We start from the raw sequence: 20956 nt of genomic DNA, 5'->3' as shown, positions 1-20956 counted from the left end.
TAACTGACAGCAGTAGATTTGCCCATTCACACTGTGTAGCATGGATGGGGGATCACTCTGCTTTGTCATGTCAGCTAGTGTGAACCAACTCTAAAATGTATGTTTAGTGCAGCTCTTAGTAAAATCATCATTCCACTTTAACCACTTGCCTTCCTGACCAGGCCTTTTTTTTTGCTGTTTGGCGCTGCACTGTTTCAACTGATATTTGCGCGGTCACGCAATGCTGTACCCAAACAAAATTGACGTCCTTTTTTCACACAAATAGAGCTGTCTTTCGGTGGTATTTAATCATATGTGCGCTATTTATTTTTTGCGCTATAAACAAAAAAAAAGACTGAAAATTTTGAAAAAAAATATATGATATTTTCTACTTTTGGCTATAAAAAATATATAGTAAACTCAAAGTTAGTCATAAATTTAAGCCAAAATGTATTCTGCTACATGTCCTTGGTAAAAAAAAAATCCCAATAAGGGTATATTGATTGCTTTGTGTGAAAGGTATAGTGTCTATAAACTATGGTATAGACAGTGTAATTTATGCCATTTTTTGCTATACAGCGCTGCACTAGTTTAACTTAAAATTGCACGGTAATGCAATCCTGTACATAAATGAAATTTATGTCCATTTTTTCACACAAATAGAGCTTTCTTTTGGTGGTATTTGATCACCTGTGCTATTTTTATTTTTCACACTATAAACAAAAAAAAGACGGAAAATTTTGAAAAAAACCCATATTTTTTATTTTTGGCTATAAAAAATATATACCGTATTTTCCGGCGTATAAGACGACTGGGCGTATAAGACGACCCCCTACTTTTCCTGTTAAAATATAGGGTTTGAGCTATACTCGCCGTATAAGACTACCCCTCTTCCAACGCACACCAAATAAAAATGAAAAAACATCAGATTTGATTTCAATATGGTATGCTATTTCAGTATGGTATTCCAATGATGGGGTGCTATTCCTCCCACTGACACCAATGATGGGGCACGATTCCTCCCACTGATACCAATGATGAGGCACTATTCCTCCCACGATACCAATGATGGTGCACTATTCCTCCCACTGATACCAATGATGGGGCACTATTCCTCCCACTGACACCAATGATGGTGGCCCATCATTAGTGTCAGTGTGTGAGGAATAGTGTCCCATCATTAGTCAGTGGGAGGAATAGTGTCCCATCATTGGTGTCAGTGGGAGGAATAGTGCTCCATCATTGGTGTCAGTGGGAGGTATAGCACCCCATCATTGGTGTCAGTGGGAGGAATAGCACCCCATCATTGGTGTCAGTGGGAGGAATAGCACCCCATCATTGGTGTCAGTGGGAGGAATAGCACCCCATCATTGGTGTCAGTGGGAGGAATAGCACCCCATCATTGGTGTCAGTGGGAGGAATAGCACCCCATCATTGGTGTCAGTGGGAGGAATAGCACCCCATCATTGGTGTCAGTGGGAGGAATAGCACCCCATCATTGGTGTCAGTGGGAGGAATAGCGCCCCATCATTGGTGTCAGTGGGAGGAATAGCGCCCCATCATTGGTGTCAGTGGGAGGAATAGCGCCCCATCATTGGTATCAGTGGCAGGAATTGCGTCCCATCATTGGTGTCAGTGGGAGGAATAGTGCCCCATCATTGATGTCAGTGGGAGGAATAGTGCCCCATCATTGGTGTCAGTGGGAGAAATAGCGCCCCATCATTGGTATCAGTGGAAGGAATAGTGCCCCATCATTGGTATCAGTGGGGAAAATAGTGCCCCATCGTTGGGGTCAGTGGGGAGGAGGAATAGTGCCCCATCACTGGTATCAGTGGGGAGAATAGTGCCCCATCATTGGTATCCGTGGGGAGAATAGTGCCCCATCATTGGTATCAGTGGGGAGAATAGTGCCCCATCATTGGTGTCAGTGGGGGGAGGAATAGTGCCCCATCATTGGTATCAGTGGGGAGAATAGTGCCCCATCATTGGTGTCAGTGGGGGAGGAACAGTGCCTCATCGTTGGTGTCAGTGTGGAGGAGGAATAGTGCTCCATCGTTAAGTGTCAGTGGGGGAGAGGAGCGGCTGCTCCTTCTTTCAGTTCGGCCGCTTGATTTTCGCGGGGCCGCTCGGCTCCGCCTCCTCGCCGGTGATTGGTCGCCTGTGTGCCTTTCCAGTGCTGGCGCCCAATCACCGGTGAGGAGGCGGAGCCGAGCGGCAGCGTGACCATCGAGAGGCCGAACTGAAAGAAGGAGCAGCCGCGCTTCCTGGACCGGATCGTCGTGGGACCGAGACCGGAGCCAGGTAAGGTACAGCAGCCCCTCTGCCCACCCCTGTACTTAGTGTCCGTTGGAGGAGGAGGGGGGGCGGCGCCGCCCCTCGAAAAAGTGCCGCCCTGACACCGACTCGCCGTATACCGGCGTATAAGACGACCCCCGGCTTTTCAGAAGATTTTCATGGGTTGAAAAGTCGTCTTATACGCCGGAAAATACGGTAGTAAACTCAAAGTTAGTCATAAATTTAGGCCAAAAATGTATTCTGCTACATGTTTTTGGTAAAAAAAAAATCCCAATAAGTGTATACTGATTGCTTTGTGTGAAAGTTATAGCGTCTACAAATTATGGTATAGATAATAGAATTTATGCCATTTTTTGCTATACAGCACTGCACTAGTTTAACTGACAATTGCATGGTCATGCAGAGCTGTACCCAAACAAAATTTATGTCCTTTCTTTCACACAAATAGAGCTTTATTTCTGTGTTTTTTGAACACCTGTGTGCTTTTTATTTTTGCACTATAAACAAAAAAAACACAAAAATTTTAGAAAAAAAAAATATTTTCTCATTTCTGTCATAAAAAATTTCATCATCAATTTAGGCCAAAATGTATTCTGCTACATGTTTTTGGTAAAAAAAAAATCCCAATAAGTGTATATTGATTGCTTTGTGTGAAAGTTATAGCATCTACAAACTATGGTATAGATAATTTGAAATTTACACAGCTTTTACTTTCTGACTGCCTATCACATTTCTTGAGGTGCTAAAATACCAGGATAGTACAAACACCCCCAAGTGACACCTTTTCAGAAAGTAGACACCCTATCTGCTGAGAGGCATATTGAGTCCATGGGAGATATATTTTTTCCACAAGTTTTTGGAAAATAACAAAAACAGGTTTTTTTTTTTACACAAAGTTGTCATTTAAATGATATATTGCTCACAAAAGCCATGGGTATATGTGGAATTACACCCCGAAATACATTCTGCTACTTCTGACTATTGGGATACCACATGCATGAAACTTTTTGGGAGCCTAGCCACATACAGGAGCCTGAAATCCAATGACCACTTTGAAAGCCTGAAGGTGCATAACTTTCTCATTTCGCTTCCTCACTACCTAGCACAGTTTCGGAGGCCCTGAAATGCCAGGATAGCACCAAATGACCCCTTTTTGGAAAGTAGACACTCCAAGGAATTTAAAAAAAGGCATGGTGAGTATTATGCAGATCTCATTTTTTTTCTCACAAGGTTTTGAAATATAAAAAAAGAAAAGAAACAATATATGTTTTTGTTTTCTTTCTTCATTTTCCAAAAACTTGTGGCAACAAACGAGTGCTGAAAAATACTCACAATGCTTCTTATCAAATTCCTTGGGGTGTCTACTTTCCAAAAATGGGTCATGGGGGGGGGGGGGGGTGGAGTGTTTGGTGCTATCCTGGCATTTCAGGGCCTCTGAAACTGTGATAGGTAGTCAGGAAGTGTAATGAGGAAATAAAGCTCTTTAAAAGCCTGAAGGTGCTTATTGGATTTTGGGGTCTTGTACTTGGCTAGACTACCAAAAAGTCTCTCACATGTGGTACCCCCATACTCGGGAGAAGTAGCAGAACGTATTTTGGGGAGTAATTCCACATATACCCATGGTATGTGTGAACAATAAATTATTTAAATGACAATTGTGTGTAAAAAAAAAAAAATGTTTTTTTGTCATTTTCCACAAACGTGTGGTAAAAAATAAATTATTCTATTGAATTAACATGCCTCTCAGCAAATAGTTTGGGGTGTCTACTTTACAAAAAGGGGTCATATTGGGGGTTGGGGGCATTTTATGCCCAGCATTAGAAGTTTATGTCACTCTTCTAACCACCTGAAGACCAAGCCTTTTCTGACACTTTTTGCTCACATGAAAAAAATCTGTATTTTTGCAAGGAAATTAATTTGAACCCCCAAGCATTATATTTTTTAAAGCAGACACCCTAATGAATAAAATGGTGGGTGCTGCAATTTTTTATGTCACATAGTACTTGCGCAGCGATTTTTCAAACGCAATATTTTTTTTTTAAATACACTTTCTTTTTGATTTTAATGCACAAAAACACAATATATTGGACAATTATTTGGTAAGATATAAAAGATGATGCTATGCTGAGTAAATGGATACCAAACATGACATGCTTTAAAACTGCGCATGCAATGGCTACAAACTGCGTACATTTTTAATATCTATAGGCAAAGCTTTAAAAGCCTTTACAAGCTACCGGTTTAGATTTACAGAGGAGGTCTAGTGCTAGAATTGCTGCCCTTGATCTAACGTTCGTGGCAATACCTCACATGCATGGTGCAAATGCTGTTTCCATAAAGCCACAGGGACAAGCTCGCGCGCGCGCGCGCGGGGGGGAGGGTACTTTTTTGTGATTAGTTATTTTGATTTATTTAATTATTTTGACACTGTCCCTTTAATTTTTTTTATCACTTTTAATGCTATCACAGGGAATTCAAATATCCCCTATAACTTCAATGGGTATTGTCATATATTCTTTTTTGAGAAATCTGGGGACTATCAGACTCCAGATATCTCCTCTGCCTATACATTATCTAATCTCACCAAGATCGGTGTGATCAGATGCTTTCCCAATTTACAAATGGCGCTGTTTATATCCCGCACAACAACTGAAGTGATGAAATGCTCGTAGCTTCTGATTTCTTAGACTATTGAGGTCATTGGCACCTTTCCGGTCTCCAATTAGAGCTCTATGGTCAGCTGGCAGAAACGCTGGCTGCATTCTCAGGTTTCCCGATGGCATGGGACTGCCCGAGAAGGTCGTGGAAGGCAGCGGAGGCATCTTCTCCCGCTGCTTGTTAAAGCAATCCTGCAGCTAACTAGCCACTAGGATTGCTTTTACATGAAAGTCCATCACCGGCTGAAAAAACGACACCAAGATGATGCCTGCAGCTGCAGGCATCACCCTGGTATAACTATTCAAAGTCCAGTGATGTATCAGTACATCACTGGTCCTTGGTGGGTGTATATGCTATGTTCTTTTTTTATGCAGCCTGTGGGCTGAATGGAAAAAAAGAGAAGATATCTCTGCCAGAAAAAGTGCGTGGTATGCCCACCATTAGAATACCTCCTTGCATCCACCCACTTCTAATGGCAGGCACACATGAAATGTGCCAACAAATATAAAATATATATGCCAAAGCATAGGGGCCATCCACCCACTGGCCACCCCAGATCCCCATGCTTTGGCATATATGCTCTTTTTTAACTGCGGATGAAAAATCTCATCCAACAGCACTGCACGCACCTACTTATGTATATTTTGAGAGCAAGACCCTGTTGCTGTCAGAATAAACAAGTTGGTGCTGCAGTTTGACATTCCTGCAAAGAAAAAAGCAATGGTTAACAATTAAACAGTAACTCAATAAAACAACTTTTTAACTGAAAAATCTCTGAAAGGAAAAGTGTGTGGTGGTATGACCACCATTAGAATACCTCCCTGCATCCACCCACTTCTAATGGTGGGCACACATGAAATGTATCAACAAATATTATAAAATATACTGTATATGCCAAAGCATAGGGGCCATCCACCCACTGGCCACCCCAGGCCCCCATGCTTCGGCATATATGCTCTTTTTTTAAACGGAGGATGAAAAATCTCATCCAACAGCGCTGCCCACACTGATTTATGTATATTCTGAGAGCAAGTTCCTGTTGCTGTCAGAAGAAACAGGTCAGTGCTGCAGCTGAAAGCATTCCTGCAAAGACAACAGCAATGGTTAACAATAAAACAGTAACAATAAAACAGTAAAAGTAGAATAACAAAAATGACAACAAAAAAAACTATAATTATTTTTGGTTTTTAAAATTTTATATTTTTGGGAGGATTTGTACATTTGTTTTTAACTTCTTTTTTCAAACTATAACGCTTTAAAAACAGATGGTAGGGTCTCTCCAAATAGACAGTTTCCTGACAACCTAACATCTTTCGAGACCCTGTGTAAATGTGCCCTGAATTGTGCGGTGCTGTACTCTATACTAATACTCCACTAGTGTATGGTAGAGACGGAAGCAGTCCTTGATGCAGAGGCTAGGTTGGTCAGGACAGGAGGGACAAAAAAGCGGCTGTCACGCCTAATTCCATGTCTGCTACAGACACATTTTTTTGGGGGGTTCCTTTGGGTTGGGGTACCAGGAATGGCATCGGGAAAATGCCTCTCATGCAGCCAGGTAACTGCATCTGGGTTGGGGACCACAGCACCTTCTGGATACAAAAGGGCCATGATGATCTCTTCCTGGAATTTTAGGAAGGATCCACTATATCCAGTTGCTTTGTAAAGAAAAAAACTGTTTTATAAAGCCAATTGAAATAAATAAACACACACTTTTTTGTACCAGTGTCTGGCTTTTCGGGAAACTAAGTACGGCTTCATCATCTGGTCATTGAAGTCCACCCCTCCCATGTTAAGGTTATAATCGTTGGACACAGAGGGGCTTCTCAACAACACCAGCTGCCATGGTAATTTGGATGGTCGTATCTGCATGAATGAAAGACAGGAAGAAAACATCCTGTTTGTCCTTCTATTCCACTGCAAGCAATTCTTCGTTTCTCAAACAGGCTTTTTTCCCCTAAGACGAGTATTTACAAGCCATTGGGGGAAGCCACGGCGATTAGGTCGCACAGTGCCACATGCGCCAATTCCAAGATTGTACAAATGTCTAAATATTGGCATGCTTGAATAAAAATTGTCCATGTAAAAGTGGTACCCCATGTGGAAAAAGGATGATGCCAAGTCCCAAACTATTTTGCCACTGCTCCCCATGTAGTCTGGGCATCCGGGGGGCTCCACATGACTATCTTTTCCCTCGTAAATCCGAAACTTATAAGTGTAGCCTTTTGTCCTCTCACAGGTCTTATACATCTTGACCCCATATCTGGCACGCTTGCTAGGGAGAAATTGTTTGAATGCAAAGCGGCCAGAAAAATTAATGAGGGACTCATCAATGCAGATGTTTTGCTGGGGAGTATACACATCTGCAAATTTTTCGTTAAAGTGATTTATGAGGAGCCGAAATTTGTGGAGCCGGTCAAATTCAGGGTCACCCCGAATGAGTTGTCGTTGAAGTACATAAAACGCAATATCGTCTCATATCTATGCCTGGCCATGGCAGCAGAGAACACGGGACACATGATGAATCGGGTCTGTGGACCAATACAACCACAATTCATTTATTTTAGTAATGCCCATGTTGAGGGTTAGGCCCAAAAAAACTTTAAATTCGGAAACCGTAATGGGTTTCCATACGAATGGTCTGGCAAGGTTTGAATTTGGGTTGGCGGCGATAAATTGTTGTGCATATAAATTGGTTTGATCCACAATCAATGCATAAAGATCATCTGTGAAAAACAGAGGGGAGCAGTTAAATTTGCTGTTTCAACCTGAATTCCGGGTTGGGCAGTGAATGGGGAAGTATGGGTGCTGCAGAATTTGTGGGCTGCCAATCAGGATTTGCAAGCACATCCGGAAGGATACTAGGGGCTATACGGGCTTGTGTGCGAATACTTGGTGGCCGCGGGACACTACTTGTGCTCGCCACCGCACCAGCTTGTACTGCACTTGTGGGACTTGCCACGTCACCAAGTGATACTGCAGTGTTGGTACATAAAAGACCTGGATGTATTAGGCCGCTGGTGCTTGCCAGTTCACCAAAAGGTAGCGCACACTAGTACTGGCACTCTGCTGCATATGAGAGTCATCATGCATTTGTACCACCTCAGCAACCTGGAAATGGGGTAGGGTACGCCTGATCTTAGCAGGGACCTCTTCTCCGTCACCTGAGCTGTCAGGGTGCCACTGCTGTCTACAGGTTCATATTCTGAGGCGGATTCTGTCAGTGAGTCTTCTCCTTTGCTCTCACCTGACATGCTCAGAATCCTGTAGCCCTCTTCACTAGTGTACCTTTGGTTGGACATTTTGGCCACTAAGTTTATAGGTACCTTGTGCGACTCATGAGAAAAAGAGCGTCTGGCTGTCAGAGACTGCTTGAACCACTACAAAAAATTTACCGACAAGTACTAACAGAGATCAAGCCTGATTCTGTGAACACTGAGGTTTTGTGTGTAATGTATTAAGTGACAGTTATCTACTGACACTGCACTTGCTGGGGGGAAGGGGGAGGGAGCGTAGGGGCTAAACGCAGGTGCTTGATTGACGTCATATCCTGTCCTGTGTAACTGTCAACACAGGACAGGATAGGACAGGGACCCATCATCTGACTTCAGCCGAACATCACTGGCCAAAGTCAAATGATTGATCCCTCGGGGATCGAATCGTGACAGCCGCGGGTTGGCAGGCGCACCCCCCGCCCGCTTGCAAAAACATTGGGAGCGCGAATCACGTATATATACATGTGATTTTGCGCAGTGGTGCCGCCCTGCTGCAGTAAATATACTGTGGCTGGTCAGCAACCGGTTAATAAATATATGTACACGGATACAATATATGCTGATTTCTTTCACAGCAGATTGTCACGTACCTAGATCTGATGCTACCACCTCATCTGTTTCTGGTTTAAACAAAATATTATCACAGATTTTCAGTTCTTCTTGCCAGCTTTTTGCAGAATCCTCCTCTTCTCCCAATTCACTTAGTGGAGAAGATCTACCACATTCATTTCTACAAAACACCAAAATAATGAAAAGGCGGTGAGCCCACTATAAACCTAAAGAAGACAAATCACATAAAAACATGAGTGAAATCCAAATGGACACCTGCTTTCCTGCAGACAAAACCTACAATCTGAAACAAAAATAACAAGGCAGAACTCAAGCCAAAAGCCCATTAACCAGTTCACAACCGTGCTATAGCCAAACAACGGCTACAGTGTGGTTGTCCAATTCTAGGAGGGCATCGTATGACATCCTCCCAGAACACGCTCTCCCGCCCCCAACAGCGCACACCTGGCACTCTCCATGATCTGTGTCCTACAGACACAGCTGATCACATGATGAGGTAAAAGGCCAATCACAAGGGCCTTTTACCACGTGATCAGCTGTGTCCAATGATACAGCAGATCACAAAGTAAATAAAGTTGCAAGTAATCGGCTGCACTTTTCTCACACTGTCACAGCGTGAGGAAAGTACTGCCGATAACTGGCAATTGTCACAGAGCAGATCGACACTGATCATCAGGGCACTGGTCATCAGTGCCCTGATGATCAGTGTCCAGCAGTACCACCCACCAGTGCCCAGCAGTGCCACCAGTGAGTGCCACCTATTAGTGCCCATCATTGCTGCATATCAGTGCAGCATCATCAATACAGTCTATCAGTGCCCATCAGTGCTGCCTATCCATGCCACCTCATCAGCGCCCATCAGTGCTGCCTATCAGTGCAGCCTCATCAACGCACATCAGTGAAGTTGGAAAATTACCTGTTTGCAAAATTTAATAGAAACAAAGAAAACTTTTTTTTTTCTAATTTTTTTGCTCTTTATTGATTATAGTGCAAAAATAAAACACACAGTGGCGATTAAATACCACTCTATTTGTATGAAAAAAAATTATAAAAATTTCATATGGGTACAGGGTTGCATGACTGCGCAATTGTCAAAGTGTAAGAGAACTGAAAGTTGAAAATTGGCTGGGCAAAAAGGGGGTAAAGGCCTTTAATATCTGATTAAGAGTTCAGCTTTAACCACTTCAAGTCCTGACACTTTTACCCCCTTCCTGTCCAGGCCAATTTTCAGCTTTCAGCGCTATCACACTTTGAATGACAATTGCGCAGTCATGTTACACTCAAAACTAAGGTGATGGGTAACTTAGTAATTTGTCAAGCCTCTATAAGAATAGGTCCATAAGAACCCAATATCAATATTGGTAGAACTAGAGAAATAAGGGGCTTATAAATAACACGTATCGCTGAACGTACTTTATCTGCCCAGTAACCAAAGAACCATGCAACAAAAAAAAACGTGAAAAGAGATTCACAGAAAAGTGATTACATAATGGACAGAAAGCAATACTCAAAGTAATTAAAAAAATTATGCTTTATTACACAATACACATATGGACATATAAGGTAAATACCTCAGTTAGCCATCACCTCAGTATGAGATAATACATCAAAATCTACCTAAAATCACTTAAAAATAGACGTCATGACCGGTCAAAGTAATAAAGTCCTGCAAATATAACGACAGCTAGTCTAATACATGTGCAGCACTGACACAATGGTTACACCGCCATACAGGGGGTGTTTCAAAAAATTGTACCAAAATGGCATAACAATCAATGCAGTATATGGCTGATCATAAGTACCAGGCAATGGATATATTAGCCCAATGAAACCTAAACAGGTATATATTGACTATTGAGAGATATATAGAAAAATATAGAAACAATCTACCTCCACAACCACTAGCTGGGTAATAACCAGAACAGATAGTAGTTATGGTAGGTTTAGTGTGGCAAAAGTGGGTGATGAGGTGTCAAACAGCAGCAGTCATGTCCATAATGCTTGATAGGATGAACTTGATAGCCGTTATATTGTCACCATGTGACTTCCACAGTATAGTAGAGATGGCAGGGCCCTGCCAAAAAGGGGTTCTTCACCACAGCATGCGGGCTACACACCTCCTTAATGGTAATACAGTGATGTTGAAAACAGGAGCATCCATGCCTGATAGTAAACATAGGGTGCTGTCCACCTTTACGTAGTATAAAATGATGTCCCCATCCTAAAATAAAATAGGTTACATATGGGAAGTCAGTAAGTGAGTCACTTTAAGTAGATAGGCAATGGCGTTTGTACGCCGTATTCCTGTTTACATGTGCTGCATATCACTCACCACCCATGCCTTAGGTGATATTTTAGCAAAGTTTCCCTCGTTAGGATGACCGCCCATGGTCCCGGAGGCAGCCGCCACCATCAGGACTAGAAGCAGACGGGCTCCACTTCCATCCTGGTACTCGCCGAATACCGGCGTGTGTAACCGCCTTCCCTGCTGCAGTGAAGAACCCCTTTTTGGCAGGGCCCTGCCATCTCTACCATACTGTGGAAGTCACATGGTGACAATATTATGGCTATCAAGTTCATCCTATCAAGCATTATGGACATGACTGCTGCTGTTTGACACCTCATCACCCACTTTTGCCACACTAAACCTACCATAACTACTATCTGTTCTGGTTATTACCCAGCTAGTGGTTGTGGAGGCAGATTGTTTCTATGTTTTTCTATATACATCTCTCAATAGTCAATACATACCTGTTTAGGTTTTATTGGACTAATATATCCATTGCCTGGTACTTATGATCAGCCATATAATGCATTGATTGTTATGCCATTTTGGTACAATTTTTTGAAACACCCCCTGTATGGCGGTGTAACCATTGTGTCAGTGCTGCACATGTATTAGACTAGCTGTCGTTATATTGGCAGGACTTTATTACTTTGACCGGTCATGACGTCTATTTTTAAGTGATTTTAGGTAGATTTTGATGTATTATCTCATACTGAGGTGATGGCTAACTGAGGTATTTACCTTATATGTCCATATGTGTATTGTGTAATAAAGCATAATTTTTTTAATTTTGAAAAGGTGCCTGCACTGCTATGATGAGACTTTTGATGCGACTTAGGTCCAGAGAGTGTAAAGTCGGATCAAAGTTGCACGATGAAATTGTGGGAATTTGTTATCGTACAAGTGCACATGGAGCCTACACTGAGCCAGAGGACGACCCATTTAAAATATAGTGTCTTTGCCTTTGATTAACATTTACAACCCCAGGATTAAAAAAAAAAAAAAAAAACAACTAAGGTAAATGCTTCTTCCACCTGTTTGTCCCAGCAGTTATGTAAAAATTTGGCTGACTGCTAGCGACTCATCAAGATGGCTTGCTTCCATCTCAGTTCAGGCAGACTGTGTATATTGCTTGCTTGCTAAATATCCAGCATTACAGTAGCTCACAGTGTTGGTACCAAGGCACTAGGAGGCAGGTCACAAGTAGCCTAATCTAACCGAATAAACCATCCTACATTCTACAAGGTAAAGTAGGAACCATAATTTAGTATCCGTATAACCCTTCTATCCTTAATTCCCATTTAATATTAACAATAAAGCGCTTCCCCTTGGGTTCTTGCAAACTTACTCACCTTTCAAATATTTCAGAAACCAAATTCCACATCTAGAAGTGACTACTAGATGGCATTTTATAGTAATACTTCAAATATTGCTTATTTTCCAATAAAGGGCTTGCTCTCAGGGAAAGGAAGAACAAATAAATATCTATGATTAAGGCAGGGCTCGACAAATCCCAGGTGCCTGGTCGCCATGGGAGCTAGAAATTGCATCCTGGCGCCTAGGCTTTTGTCAGCCCATTCACTGTTGGCACCAGGCACCATTAAGACCCTCCTAACAGCCACTTGTCTGCTGCCGTCTCCTGTACACTTATCTGTCTTGTGTAATCTCACCCGCAGCCACGCCACCCATGGTCACCGGTGTGCATGTCCGTACAGACAGTCTTGGAAGCTGTGTAGAAGCATAATATTTGCAAGGGCTCCTGTCCTTAGTGTGGTGTGGTTGTGTGAGACAAAAGAAGAGACTCATTCGTTAGCACGGTCACATGGCCACACTAACCAATAACCAGGAGCCCTGGCAAAGATTATGACTCTACACAGCTTCCAGAGCTGTGTACAGATGATTCAAGTGTACGGAGATGCACAATGGCGACCATGGGCAGCGCAGCAGCAGATGCTGTTACACAAGACAGATAAGTGCACAGGGGACAGCAGCAGTGAGTAGGCTGCTAGGAGGATCTTAAAGTGATACTAAACCCACAGCAGTAAAATCAGTCTGTATATGCAGTAAAGTATGCTTGTTATATTCAGTGTGGAGCCTAAGGGGTTAATTATTATTATAATACAGTATTTATATAGCGCCAATAGTTCGCTCAGCGCTGTACATTACAATGGGAGACAATACATGAGACAGTACAATAACAATACAATGCGATACACAAGGGGTTCAAGGGCCCTGCTCCTTGGAGCTTACAATCTAGGAGAGACTTTAATAATCCTCCACATTATGTAAAAAAGCTGTTTGATCTCGTCTTATCTAATCCTCCCCTTCTTCCACAGTCCCCAATCCATTTGCCAATAGTACAGAGCCTTTGGGGACACTCTGCACATGCTCAGTTTGGTGTGTATTGATAGATTTTTTTTTTTCCTGGGAGGGTGCATGTGACCAGCACAGGGCCAATCAGCACTGTCCAGACAGAGGGTCAAAGATCATGCAGCCTCATAGGACAGTCAGAGGAATGAAAACACCACCTACAAGATTAACCAGTGCGTATCTGGCCATCGATAGAGGTCATAAGACTGCTATATACTAATGATGAGAAAAGATATTTAGCAGTTTATATTTACTAAAATAATTGCATTTCCATGCTCTGTGTGCTGTGGGAGAGCAGATATAGTGAATGCAGGGTAATGAGTTTGGTAACACTTTAATGTTCGTTTTTTTTTTTGTTTGTTTTTTTTTGGAGCTACCCTTTAAAATCTAAAAACAAAACAAAAATACTTTAGCTCTGCTGCTTACCCGCAGCAGAGCTAAAGTTTTTTTTTCCCTTCTTCACATACAGGCACTCCAGACTCCGGGCTGCTGTGTGCGGGATGTTGGCCATCTCCCTGAACACAAGTCTCCCAGCCGCCACCTCTCCATCAGCCGGTCTCTGAGTGCCGCTCTGGGGGGATGACAGATGTGACAGCACGGCAGACATGGGGGATGGACGCACATGCCTAACTGCTGGCTCCAAACTCCACCAGAGCCACTCCATCGCAATGAGAGAGGAGTGCAGGCTCTGTTCTCCCTCCACTCTCCTCAGAGGCTGTGCCCAGACACCTGATCCATTCCTTTTATCACCCACTGGGGATCAAATCTGGGTCAGCGATCGGGACTGGAGATCAGGGTGTGTGTGGTGTCGGCCGATCTCGGAGGGCTAAGGCTGTATTGGAGCGGATCTGGCAGGAGGCAGAAGATCACAACCAGCCGACTACCATGTCCTAGGAGGAGAGGTGAGTGAGCCATGGACACCGAGCAAAGCTCATAGTGAGTCGGAATTTGTGAAGACTGGGAGAGGGGATTTTTGAAGACTGGGAGGGGGGATTTTTGAAGATGGGGGGGGATTTGTAAAGATGAGAGAGCTGTGGGGGGGAAATCGGTGAAAATTGGTGAAAGGCATTCAAAATAATAATGGGTTGTTTCCCCAACAACAGGTTTTATTGTCATTCTTTCCAGTCAACCTATAACCCTGATGTACGGTGTTTATTGGCCGGCCACTGTGCTGTAAGTTAGGGGGCACAAATTACTCGTCTTGCCCTGGGTTTGGACAACCCATACTATGCCGAGAAAAAAAAAATGGCTCTTAACTTTTTTTTTAGCTGGCTCCTAGATTCAAAGCAAAATTTGTCAAGCCCTGGATTAAGGGATCATAGAGAGGGCTTCTGAAGAAACAGCAAAATCAAGTTTAAATCTCACAGTTAGAATGGTAGCTCAAGGAGCAAGCTATATGAGTTGCCAGTGCTTTTTAAAAGAGAACTTACAAGGCTGACGTGATCTTGGTACTCAAGTCATCCTCTAATCAACCCATAGCATGAGGAATAAGAGAACAATCCCCACTTAGAGATTTTTCTGTCCCTCAGTGCCTGGGCTTTGACAATCATGCCGTTAAAGTCTGCAACTGAGAAGCAAGGTGTAAAAGCAGACCATGGGAAGCAGATCTGGAAAAGGCTAAAGTGTGTCGATAAGCAAACAGAATAGGGCATAGCACCATGTCCTCCTGGTGCCTATGTATGAAACTGGGCAAATGGTATTACCAAAAAAGGAAACCCCATCAGACCCAGCAATCTCATGCAACTCTTCAGAGTCAACCTACAAAAAAATGGAGTTGCCAAACGTGAGTAAAATGGACACCGGAGTGTAGCAAGTTAGTGTTTATTCTAAAAGAACAGTAACAAATCCACTTATGTTTAGTAAGGTGAAAGAAGGCATATCTTAAAACCATGGGAAGTCATCTCAGGGAACCAGGCTGAACTGCAGCATTCCAGGGAGGTGTAGAGAGAAGCCACTTGCAGCATACAGAGCTACAACACCACCAGAGCCACATGGACAGCATGGGAATATTTCAGGATGACATCAGATGCTGAGGGCATGAAAGGGGCACCCCCCCCCCCCCACCTTTCCTTCAGAGATTTAGTACCTAGTCAACTTAAGGGATGAATCGGCATCATCAGGAATTCTGGACATGCAGAAGCCTACCAAACACTTCCAGTATCTATCCAGCAATGACTGCTCCTGTAGAAGATAATCCAGACAACCTACCATTGGAATGCTCCTGAGATGTAGAAGCACTAATTTTGAGGTAAGCACCTTGGTAAAAATCCTTGGAGTTGAGGACAAGCTAAAGGGAAGTGCCACAAATTGAAGCCAACTACGAAGCAAAAAGCTAAAGACCTCTGGCTTGCGCATGAAACAGAGCTTGGTTTTCAAGAGAAGATATACCCAAGCCTGCTGCGGTGAAACAGCCTATGCAAAGTTGTTACAGCGAGATTATATTTACACCCCGGTCACATCCGGTGTGACTTGGCATGCGATTTGCATGCCAGGCGACTTGGTCATATCGGTGCGGTTCCGATTTGGCCGGAGCTGCACAGATTTCTAAAGTAGTGCATGCACTAATTATGTTACTATTTGCATAGACATCTGTGTCAGATGTCTTGCAAATCACAACTGAAATCGGCAGGTCACCAGAGTTTGAAACCATGCAACTTCACTGTGAGTCGCACAATTTTCAAAATCGGCTTTGATGTGACCGGGGGCTTAAGGAATTTACAAACAATGAAGCCCCCGAGTTCAGATTTCTCTAAAGTATCTGGGTGGCAGTATCCTAGTTCTACACTGACCACCTCCTCATGAGCCCTGCTTTCCCTCCCAATATGCACAAGGAGTTTGGAATTTTATGTATTAGTATAGTGGTGGTATCAATATACACTCACCGGCCCATTCATTTGGTACACCTGTTCAATTGCTTGGTAATCAGCCAATCACATGGCAACAACTCAATGCATTTAGGTATGTAGACGTGGTGAAGAAAACTTGCTGAAGTTCAAAACGAGCATCAGAATGGGGAAGAAAGGGGATTTAAGTGACTTTGAACGAGGTACGGTGCCACATGGGCTGGACTGAGTATTTCAAAAACTGCTAAGCTACTGGGATTTTCATGCACAACCATCTCTGGGAGTTTACAAAGAATGGTCTGAAAAAGAGAATATATACAGTGAGCGGCAGTTGTGTCAGGACAATGGGCAGACTGGTTCACACAGGCTCACCAAAATTGGACAATAGAAGATTGTAAAAAGGTTGCCTGGTCTGATGAGTCTCGATTTCAGCTGTGACATCCAGATGGTAGGGTCAGAATTTGGCATAAACAACACGAAAGCATGGATCCATCCTGTCTTGTATGAATGGTTCAGGCTTGGTGGTGTAATGCTGTGGGGGATCATTTCTTTACACTAGCAAGCTGTGCCTAATAAAGTGGCCGGTGAGAGTACATATAAAAAAAATCGATTCACTATTGTCTGTTTAAAAGGCCATCACAAAAGAAAATAGTTTCCTAGGGTTTCACCTTATTTATAATACAAATGTTAAACGAGTAACATAGCTTATTATCCATGTTTCTCTTATTGGCATGTCACTGCTTTTCCCAGCAACGGTTTTTACAGGAGATATTCAATCAGTGTTGTATTGCCAACAATGTGACATTTATACATTATATATGCTATTATGATTCACTCATTTATATTGTCATTCATACAGTCACAAAAATTACTCCACACAGGGGATTTCTACTTGACAGAGAAGAACTGCAAGCTTTTGCAGTACTTCTGCTGTTCTATAAAGGTTGGACAGAGTTACCAGAGGTGTGATTTAAAGCCCATGATAAAAACTCATGACTCCTGAAGGACCTCTGCATACTAAAACAAAGTTTTTTAGTTCATAATAGCACAGAGAAGCACAATCCCCCAAAGCAGTGAGGCAGAACAACGAACAGCCATAAATATAGTACATGTTTTACAGGAAGAGACGAATCTGAAATAATTCACAAAATTTTATGCTAAATTCTGGTGGTATGGGAACACACAGAACAGCCCAACACCATAATGAAGATTTCATAGAGAAAGAGATGCTCAACCTCTTGGACAAAATAGATAACAATGTATACAAAGCTACTGCAAATACAGCACACTATGTTATTAAAGCATTTTTTCAAATTTAGTATTCACAAGTTATTGCCTTTGCTTACCCCAAGCTGCCATCGTTCTTGAATAAATCATCTTCAGAATAGTCAGACTCTAAAACAAAAACAATTAAAGCAGCAATTAAGGTTCAGGCGAAAAACTACTACACATCAATTGTGCTGTGGGTATGATACAAATAAATGCAGTATGAATATAAAAAGCTGTTATCCGAACTGACGCCACAACATTCTGGTTTTTATTAACACATTCAGTGTCAGAAGTGTGCACATTAGTACATAAACTTGGGATACTACAACACGCTGCAGATACTTTGATGTCAAATGCATGCTGCCCTAAGAAGGTGCAGCCTATGGTTCACAGAACATGGGATGCATACAATGGAAAAAAAGGAGCATTGTGAAATACAATATGGTACACATTATAATGAATGGAACTTGCAGTCTTTATTTAAAGTAGTTATAAACCTCAGATGTGAAATATGAACAAAGCATATCCCTCTATAGCGGAGGTCGGCAACCCGTTGATCACAGTCTACCAGTCAACCGAGAGTGGATGATGGGTAGATCAAGAAGACGTCCCTGCATTGCCAACCCTGTCCTCTCCCCTATAGCTTCAGAGCAATACAGAAGCACATTCCACCAATCGCAGGCTGCAGAGGGAGCCCCCACCCCTTGCATACGTGCGACTGTAGGGCGGGGAAAGCCTCCAAAATAGCTTGGGCAGGTTTGGGCTCTTCCGGTGTGTACTGTGTTGCTTCCCCACTGACCCTCCTTTCTGCATCCAAGGTGTTTGTGAGTGATATCATGTGAGAGGAGGGTCGTCGGGGATCTGCTTTCCTGTGCAACTCTTTGTAAGAAAATAACTTCTATGCCCTCCTGACCCCCCCAGCCCTGCTGACTCCCCTGTACCTTGCCCTCCTGACCCCCCAAGTACCGTGTCCTCCTGGCCCCCCAGTACCACCCAACACTTGTTCTGTGCCCTCCTCAATCCCGTGCACCGTACCCTCCTCAACCCCCTGCTCCGTGCCTTCCTGACCCCGCCTTCACCATGCCCTCCTGACCTCCTCTGCATGTGCCCTCCTAACCCGCCCACTTCACCATGGCTTCCTGACCCCCCCCCCCCCCCCTTCACCATGCCTTCCTGACCTCTCAGTACTATACCCTCCAAACCTCCTTGTACTGGACGGGCCCTCCTAACCCTCCACAGTACTGTGCCCTGCTAACCTTTGACCTGCTCCCTCCTTTATTCTGCTCTATTGATCTCTATACACTGCTCTTCATACAGCTGACTTCTGTACACTTCTCTATAATCTAATGACCTATGTACACTGCCCTACCTGCTACTGACCTCTGTACACTGCCCTACATCCTATTGACCTCTGTACACTGTTCTACCTACTACTGAGCCCTGAACACTGCTCTACATACTACATGCACTGACCAGAAATCAGGGTAGATAGCCAGGCCTAAAACTAGTCAAACAAATCAGCCTGCAGTACTAGATGCTTTCTGATGAACACCAGCAAAAGCCTTGTGGGGGTAACCACATACTCCCCAGACCTGAAAAAATTGTGAATGAAAGTGAATGGCGAGTTTCTCACTGAAGCTCAATTATAAGGTAAGCTAAGTTTATATTTCTACAATGGCATTAGTTTTATAGGATTTCTCTTTTCTTCATGCCATCCTTACTTTTTATTGGGGGCTTACTGTTTAATTTCTTTAAAAAAAAAAAAAAAAGCTCCACACCTTGGTGATCTTTGATCTTTTCCACTTTGTCCAGATAGATCTCCACTTCTCAAAGGTTGCCTACCCCTGCTCTATAGTATGTACTTTTTATTTTGCACTCTCCAGCTTTAGTAAATAAATCACTCAGTGTCATTTTTGTCTGCTGCTTCACTCCTCTACTACCAGCATGAACCACTTCTGACACGTTTTCCTGAAACCATGAGAAAAATGGTGACAGGTGAAGAATCTCCAACAGATTGACAGCCTCAGCACTGTTCCTGTGAGCTGTGTAGGGAGGGGGATATCGCTTCTCTTCAATTAGCTCTCAGAGCTCTCCTCACCGAGCTCTGCAGAGTGTAACCTTAGCTCTCTGCCCCCTTTTTTCTGAAATCTCAGACAAGCTTTATAAAATTCAGCACTTTAAACAGGCGTAGAGAAGAGAAGGCAACAGATAGACAGGTACAACTTGTATAGAAGGATTTGTTTAATCTCTGTGTATCACCTGAGGCCAGTCTCTTCACTGGGTAAGGGTAAACAGCTAACCACTCCTAAAAGGGAAAAACTATTTTGTAAGGTGATCTAATATAAGATTTCAGTTAGGGCACGGAGTAGAAACATCAGTTTTTCTGCATGCGTTCTGCAAGGGCACAACTAAATCAATTGTTCTCTATGTGCCCTGTTCACACAACACTAGTATCACAAGCAGATTTGTTTCTTTGTGGGAATCTGCAACGTGTATAAAAGTCATTAAAGCACGTATGAAAACTGATGTACTGCAAGTGAAATCTGCGTGTCAGTTTCCATCAGTTTTTCTGCATGTATGGTGTGAACGAGGCCTTAAAATTACATTTGTACAGCTGCAGCCAAAGCTACATAGGGTGAGCTGGGAAAAATTGACCTCAGCCAACAATGTTTGCATTATTATGCATATGCAAAAGGCAGACTTTGACAACTGTCCCTGATAACGGTTTTCAAATTAACTACTTGCCGTCCAGTCAGAGTAGACCCGTTGCAAGCCTGCTTCTGGGTCTGTGGCAGACATTCACTGATGGCCCACGCTGCGTTTGGACAAAGTGCAATTTGGTCAGCAGGTACCGGTCAATGATTTATGGGATCTGCTGATCGGCTGTGTCCAATTGCAGCACAGAGCAGCAATTCGGCTGTTTCTAAAACAGCCCCATCTATTAGTAAAAGCAATACATATTACACATTGCTAGGCACACAGTTAACCCCTTGATTGCCCCTAGAGATTAAACCCTTTCCAGCTAGTGTCATTAGTACAGTGACATTGTACATTATTAGTACTGATCACTGTATTAGTGTCACTATTGACGTCAGTGTCAGTTAGTGTCCCTCCCAGCCAGTATCCACTAGCATCAGATTGCCTACCACACGATCACAAACCCATTATAAGTCACTGATCACCACCAATACCAGTATAGCGCCATAGCTGCATAAATTTGAGTATATATAGTGTACCACAGTTTGAAGGTGCTCTAACTTTCACGCAAACCAATTAATATAAACTTACTGGGATTTTTTTTTTTTTTTTTTTAACCAAAAACATGTAGCAGAATACATTTTGGCCCAAATGTATGAAAATTTTTTTTTTTTTTCTATTGGATAGGTTTTATAACAGAAATTATTTTTTTTTTC

General features: G+C 42.9%; 1 protein-coding gene across 1 annotated transcript in view; it reads right to left on the bottom strand.

The window, feature by feature from the left end:
• LOC149437125 (uncharacterized) overlaps positions 1–20956 on the bottom strand; it is a gene marked incomplete at its 3' end in the record, with an annotated part of 130153 nt that overhangs the window by 41187 nt on the left and 68010 nt on the right. The window contains exons 9-10 of the mRNA XM_089661097.1: positions 17621–17669; positions 8795–8934 (exon numbers count right to left, since the gene is read on the bottom strand). Of these exons, the coding sequence (XP_089517223.1) occupies positions 8795–8934; positions 17621–17669 (189 nt within the window). The remainder of the gene's footprint in view (positions 1–8794; positions 8935–17620; positions 17670–20956) is intronic.

Source organism: Staurois parvus, unplaced genomic scaffold, assembly GCF_062004578.1.
Source record: "Staurois parvus isolate SC_StPar_1 unplaced genomic scaffold, SC_StPar_1.0 ptg001309l, whole genome shotgun sequence".
NCBI lineage: Eukaryota > Metazoa > Chordata > Amphibia > Anura > Ranidae > Staurois > Staurois parvus.
This window is presented reverse-complemented; position numbering and strand designations above follow the sequence as displayed.